We start from the raw sequence: 7,139 nt of genomic DNA on the forward strand, positions 1-7,139 counted from the left end.
TTAAACATGTATACATACAGGGCAGATTTGATCAATCTTGTAAATGTTGACTATTTCCAACAGTTAGGGTTAGACAGAGGTAGTTGTTTTATGGAGGCAGGAGTTTTCCATCTGCCCCAGGATTTGATTTTTTAATCTTTTATTATAAATAATAACAAAATCTAATATATTAGATTAACTTTTTTTCATCGTCACAATAACAACAAGAAACCCAAGAAAAACAACTTAAAGTTAAGGAAAGAACTTTATTATTTGGTCCATCAGTGTAACTGGTGAATGATGTGTCCACAGAGGTCCAGTGATAAACAGGGAACAACTTCTTTAATCAAGGCTCAGTGTAATAAAGAAAACACAAATCCATGTAACGCAGCTAATTTGTCGCTGGTGTCACAGTGTTAATAACACACCACATATTGTTCTGTGCCAGCACTCCACCGCAGACGTATGAAGTGATTTAATGATTCAAGCCTGTGTGGAGGGTCCTAATCATTAGAACAGCAAACACAGCTTTCCTACAAACACTGTTCTTAGTGAACGTATGAATTAAATAAGCCATAACTTAGTGGATGTAGTCTGACACAAAGGAGTGATTTCAAACAGAAATATATGAACATTTCAGGACAATCAAGATTTAATTTAGTTAAATCTGTTTTCTGTGTACATATCCCTTGTACCTCTTCTTGTGGTTCTTGGTTTTTCTTTCAGTGGGCAAATGAATAGTTAAATATGACTAGAAATACACAGATGACTTCACTACCAGCCTCAGTACAGGGGGGTGGGGGGTGGGGGGCAGGGGGGTCAGGGTTGTTGTTGACTTAAAGCCTCTTTAGCGTATTTTTCACTTAACTCAAAACCCCAGTGAGTCAATATGGAAAAAAATGTGCCAAAGCACCCCTTTACTCCAAGTTGAAATATGAAGAACTTCATTTATTCTGAAATCAAAAGACAGCACATCTGAGGAAAAACTATTATTGGTATTTTTATAAACTGTGTTTGAACACATTTTACATATATCAATACAATATTTTTTTAAATTTTAATTCAGATTAAGAAAACAATTGCACTGGTGTTGGTATTGAATTATGGACCACACGGACACCAGTGTCTGACAGAGTCTACACAGAAACAGGGTCTGGCTGCAGCTCTGCCACTGAACACCTGCTCACTGTGCGCTCTGTTCTTCACCTACAGTTGTTTGACATCGCAGCTTGCAACAGAACAGGTTGACATTTGTTGCTTGTGGTGTCAGTAGCATCAGAAGAGGTTGTCACACTAACAATGCTCCACAGTGTTGTGTTCAGGGCACAGAGAACAGCTATATGTGTGTGTGTGTGTATTAGTTTAAAACATTATTGTTTCTCATAAAAAAGGAGGTTGAAAAAGTTAACTTATGGCAAGACAGGACAACAAATAAGGATGAATGTTTTTGGAAAGAAAATACCAACTTTAGCTTCACGGTAAAATCCTTTTCTAATCCTTTCCTCTATTAAATCTCAACGTCCATGCTGAATCCTTTGGATTTCATAAAAAATAATAATGTTTGTTGACAAGAAAAGTTCTGAAAAAATATTTTAGCAGTAGAATTGTCGCAATCTGACCCAGAAACCATCAGCACTGTATCTGCTGGAGAGTAGTTGATTCATATTAACGAGTCCAATAATAAAGTCTTATCAAAGTGAAGTCTCTTCACTAATTAAACCAAGAAAAAAAAAACAAGAATTCAATCAGTTAACTTCAATAAACAATTTCCCAATTTGATGCTGTTTTCTTTTAGTCGGTCAACACCCCACCCCACGCAAAAATAACAAACAAACAAACAAACAAACAAAAACCGTAAATCACACATGTAAATGAACTTTTTTTTTTCTTGAATGGAAAAGTGAGACTGAGGATGATACCAGATCAACTCAAACCAGTCCTATGCAGGCATAGGATAGGAAAAGTCACAAAAAAAAAGAAGAGAAGAAAAAAAGAAACTGCTTTATCTTCAAACAGACTGAAGTTCAGTGAGTTTGCAAAGTAATCTTGCTGGACGGCTAGTGGACTTTCCTTTTCCTGGAGCGGAATCGTCGTTTTCTCTGCTTGTACAGATGTTGGAAATTGAAGAAAAGTCCTAAAGTTGAAGAGAAAAAACCTGAGTCATGATTTAGTTTGACCAACAACAGTTTCACTCTGCAGAAGCCAGGGATAAAATCATAGTTTTCAGCTGCTCAGCTCACTTTACACTCTACAGACACACAAACTCTTTGAATGTATAAACACTGGTTGGTGGATATGCAGAGTGGCGCGTAAGATGTAATTAATTATCATAGCATGGTTCACTTCTGTCAGTGAACGTCTCACCTAGAAACATAATGACCAAGTAGAGCTGCAAAATGTAGGAGAAGCTCAGAGAATGTCCCAGCACTGAAGGGAGGGGGATGCTGAACAGACGAGTCTCATCAAAGATGGGCAGAGACTGGATCACAGCCACCGCTGCAAAGGTGAAAAATGAAAACACTCACAGCCTTAACTTGGATCAAACTTTAAACCATCAATTTTTTTTTATCACAACCTGGTCTCCAACGAAGCATACCAACCTTCAGCTATGACTCCTAGTGGGTAGAGAGGGATCCACAGGCTGTATCTGAGCCACGTTAAAAGTTTCCACTCTGTGCCCATGCAGGCCAGCATGTAGAAAGGATACCTGGTGTAGGAGGACAGAGCTCGGATTTTACAGACAGAAACAACAACATTTACAGAAACGTTAGGCAGGAGACCAGCTGTGGATCTGTGCTGACCTGAACAGCTCAATGGTGCTCCACAGATAGAAGACGAAGAAGACGACAGGCTTGTTCTGCATCTCCTCCACTGTCCCGAAGATGACAAACAAAATGACGTTCCTCCCAGCTACCTGCAACATGGAGATGTAGCCAGAAAGAACTTGTCAGATTGATCTCATGCTGCGGTCAAAGGGAAATGACTTCTGAGCTTCTGCCAACCAATCAGAAGTATGGGTGAAAAATAACAATAAATGCATCTTTAATGTCAATGTAGCTTTAATCCTCTTTGTTTTGACAAAAGTACTGTTTGATTTATTCAGTGCTTTGTCCTCAGCCCCACAACTTATATAAACAAATCCCAGCGGTCTGATGTACAGACTGAAACTTAAAAACAATGCTGAAAAAGAAGTGAATGAGAATAGAGACTCTGGTCATTTATTCAAATACTATGGTCCATACATGGGCCGTGTGTAACTATGGAGGGAACCATAAACCCACTCTGTCTGTTCTTTACCTGTATCATTGCAGGGATAAACCCAGTTTTCACCAGACCCAACAGAGGATTTATGACCTCGAGTACCGCCATCATCTGACAGAAGTACATCATATCAGCCATGGTGTGGAAGGTGTCATAGAAAGAGTCTGTGGAGGGTGAGAGACACACACAACAGTGAGTCAGTTCTCTGTTCATGATGTGGGACATTTACAAAACAAATGTCTGCGCTGTGTTTAAATGCAAATAGACCATATGTGGTTGGATGCTTTTGTTGGAGAACTAAGAATCTCCTAGTTTTAATACCGTATGAAATTGACATTGTAAATATTTACACCAAGGATACATTAGAACACTTAAGTCTACATAAACAGTGAGGCTACTGTACCTCAGAGGATGACGGTTTAGCTCATTTTCAAAAGAGAACAAATATGCAAATATGAAACAGTTTCAACAAAAACAAATATTCCTGGGGGAATAGAATTTCCTTTACAATCTTTACTTCCTAAACCAACTTTGACATTGGTTTATTAATTATAATTTAATCGTACGAAGATAACCTGGATTACTGTACATGATCACTAACTTAAAATGAGTCCTCACAGAAGCGACAAATTCATCTGTTGTCCTAATCCTTGAATACAGTGAAAATCAATGTGACAGTGTCACACAGATATTTGTCTTACTTTTGTACTTCTTTAAAACAAACCTTGACCGAGGATGAAAAGTCGAACAGTCATGTTGACAAAAATCCAGGAAAATCCAAGGAACTGCACCAGGTTGTACACAAATAGGTAGCCTTTCTTCAGGCCAATGTAGGCTGAGGGGATCAGACAAAAAAAATCACAAGGTCAGGTTATAATGATGATGTTGAAGTTGGTGAGACGTCTGTCATCAGAAACATCTAACGGTGTTCTGGTTGTCTTGATGGACGTTTGCAGGTGACTCACGGTCTTTGCGAACTCTTGACTCCACACTGATTTTGTTTAACCGCTTCTCCTCCTGAAAATAATACATGGAAACACATGTATTAACAAACATCTTACTTTAAGATCCTGACCCAGTCAACGGAACAGTAGAGAAACTAGAGCAGCTGCTCATATTAAAAACACAGCAGACCAGACCGTGTAAAGTAAAGCTTTGTTGGTTTACACTGCAGGGATACAGATACTGAAAGGCTTCAACTACATGTTGCACTTATTTGCATTTACCATGAGCTCACTTCGCAGTAACAGAGATGGCAACAGAGTGTTTATACAGACCAATGTGTTTGTGGGTGGAGAAGGAAGTTGTCATGACATCATTCTGTTTACTTTTTGTTTTAATAATTGGGCTACCAGTTCTTTGCAATGGGATTTTTTATATATATATATATATATTAAATAAACAGGTGTTGGTGTAAATGATCAGGTCTGTCAAAAGGGTGGAATTGTTCTGTGGCTGGAGCGTCTGCTGTACTCTCACTCTTACTCCCACAGACTATAGGCTACAGCCTTAACCTGGTGATACCTTCAAGGGCCAGTATTTGGCACAGTCACATTAATCGATATGTGACTTTAACAAAGAGGGGGGGGCAACAAATTAGCTATCACTGTGTGTGTCTTTAGGCGACATAGAGAGAGAGAAAGAAGGAGAGAGTGCGTCGAGTCAGGGAATAAATGAGACCAGCGACTCATTCTTCTATTTATTCACCTTAGCTTGAAGCTCCATCTCGGCATCAGACTCATCCAGCCAGCGATCAAAATCTGGAGCAAGAAAGACAGGTTTCTTTTCCTGTAGCGTCAGTCTGTCCCACCAGCGCTCTTCCTGCTTCTTGATCTTGATGTCCACCTGACGTTGGGTGGACTTGTGGTCAATCTGCAGTGAGCCATTACACAAAAAAAAAAAAGCATTATTATTTAACCCTCCTTTTACCAAGCTGCCTTGTAGGCTATGATTAGCTTCATTCTACTTAGTTATTACGTGCAATTATTCTGTTAAACAATGTGCAAATTGAACTAACGTTCAAGAGAGAAAAAACACATTACCTCAGGTCTGACCGGCTCTAGGAATGACAAACTGAACTCGTATTCATTATCTCCTTTGGCTCCGTGGCCTTGTGCTGTGAAACCATATTTAAATGATGTTGTAAAAATATTTGACCTTTCATGTGTTCACAGATGCTAAAATGACCACAGACCACAACGCGATTGTGAACATATCCAAAGACAGACTATGAGACTCAAAATACAAACCTCTAAACTGGAGCGTGTTGTTTTCCTGCAGGCTGATGTTGAGGTTCTGAAAAACAAAAAAATATTTGTGATACATGACACCAACAACTGAACATAAAATACAATAGAAAATAGGAAGGAAGGTCAAGAAACACAATAGAAAATAGGAAGGAAGGTCAAGAATATTATATTTAGTATAAATTATACACATTTAATCAATTATTAATTCATATGTCAACAACATCCTGGACAGTTCAGTCCATCACAGGGCCACATATGGACAATCATTCACACTGACACCTATTCTAAGGACTACTAAGTACTAATTACCAAGTAATATGACCCAAATACTAAATATTCAGAGTCCCTGACTTAAAGTCACTTCCACAGAGGGAACACACAGGGAGAACATGCTAACCATCATGCTAACCCTAACCCTAACTCCATACACAAAGAGTGAGCAGTGTTGCTGTTAAGAACTAACCACACTGTCAATAATATAACTAAAAGGAAATCCTACCAGCTTTTACCAGGGCTGCTATCACAGATAAAACAGATGGGAGCTGCTGACATGTGTTTTTCTGTCAGACAGCTTTAGCCTTTGAAGAGTATAAATTAAACCCTGAGACACCATTAAGGCTCATACATCTTTTATTAGCTTTGTGTCCAACAGATGGACAAGGCACAGACAGAAAACTCTGAGCCAAGGAGGAGACGAAACGGCATTTTATTGTAAATTATGTAAACACTCTTTTGTTCTGTTAAAATAATGCAGTGTTCAATAAAAAAAAGAATCGGCACAAACTGTAAACAATGACTGCAAGCGCAACCAAGCATAAGGGACTAAACTAGATATATATATTTTATATATATTTTAATTTCTGTGTTTTTGTACATGTTAATGTGTACGTTTATTCCTAGTTGAACCTTATCCAGTGTCTGATGAAGGCATACAATGAAACAGTGGGTTTAATTCAGCATGAATCAAATAATTTATGAAATCAAATGTATGCCTCATTATAATAATATACAGTCACATACCAAAATAACAGTAAACTAAACCAAACAAACCATAAATTCAAAAGGCAGGTAAAGGCATGTAAATTTAACCTTTGACCATTCATGAACAATCCTAATGAAAGTAGCAGAGTGCAATAGAGGTAGCTATTTTTCAATGAAAGTAGTCAATTCATTTTTATAATGAACAGGAGGGCTCTCATGTTTTGGTGATTGATTAACATGTCCATGTCAAGTGCCTTGACTCTTCTAGGCTTGAAGCTGAGGGCATCCATGTTAAGGCAGTGCAATGGCTTCTCTTCAAATCGCTGGGGAAAATATCAGTAAATAATTCAAGTCAGTCAGCTGGTAATAGTTATGACTGCAATGTGAGTTACAATTCAATTTGTAATGTAACTGCTTATTTAAATGTCAAAACCTGAAATCATTGTCCAAATACGTAAACCACATGCACTATAACAAAAAACAAAACATACCTAAACTGGACACATCTAGAAAACAACACCCGTACCTTCCGCCCAGAAAACAACGTTTCAATATCCGAAAAACAATAGCAAAACAAACTCTTAAGTGCTTTAATCTAGTCGTTTTGTAGGTTGTTAAGTGGTGCAGTCTAGTTGGTGTTGGTGTTTCCATTTAGTGCTACATCAAGTT

The 7,139-nt window shown here is 38.2% G+C and overlaps 1 protein-coding gene across 1 annotated transcript in view; it reads right to left on the reverse strand.

Moving 5' to 3' along the window:
* Window positions 1-225: 225 nt before the first annotated feature.
* hacd3 (3-hydroxyacyl-CoA dehydratase 3) overlaps window positions 226-7,139 on the reverse strand; it is a 7,759-nt gene continuing 845 nt past the window's right edge. The window contains exons 2-11 of the mRNA XM_008336969.3: window positions 5,490-5,535; window positions 5,283-5,356; window positions 4,948-5,112; window positions 4,206-4,257; window positions 3,965-4,075; window positions 3,277-3,404; window positions 2,781-2,893; window positions 2,580-2,686; window positions 2,344-2,475; window positions 226-2,113 (exon numbers count right to left, since the gene is read on the reverse strand). Coding sequence (XP_008335191.1) covers window positions 2,037-2,113; window positions 2,344-2,475; window positions 2,580-2,686; window positions 2,781-2,893; window positions 3,277-3,404; window positions 3,965-4,075; window positions 4,206-4,257; window positions 4,948-5,112; window positions 5,283-5,356; window positions 5,490-5,535 — 1,005 coding nt within the window. The 3' untranslated portion in view covers window positions 226-2,036. The remainder of the gene's footprint in view (window positions 2,114-2,343; window positions 2,476-2,579; window positions 2,687-2,780; window positions 2,894-3,276; window positions 3,405-3,964; window positions 4,076-4,205; window positions 4,258-4,947; window positions 5,113-5,282; window positions 5,357-5,489; window positions 5,536-7,139) is intronic.

The sequence above is a fragment of the Cynoglossus semilaevis genome, unplaced genomic scaffold, assembly GCF_000523025.1.
Source record: "Cynoglossus semilaevis isolate Cse_v1.0 unplaced genomic scaffold, Cse_v1.0 scaffold1033, whole genome shotgun sequence".
NCBI lineage: Eukaryota > Metazoa > Chordata > Actinopteri > Pleuronectiformes > Cynoglossidae > Cynoglossus > Cynoglossus semilaevis.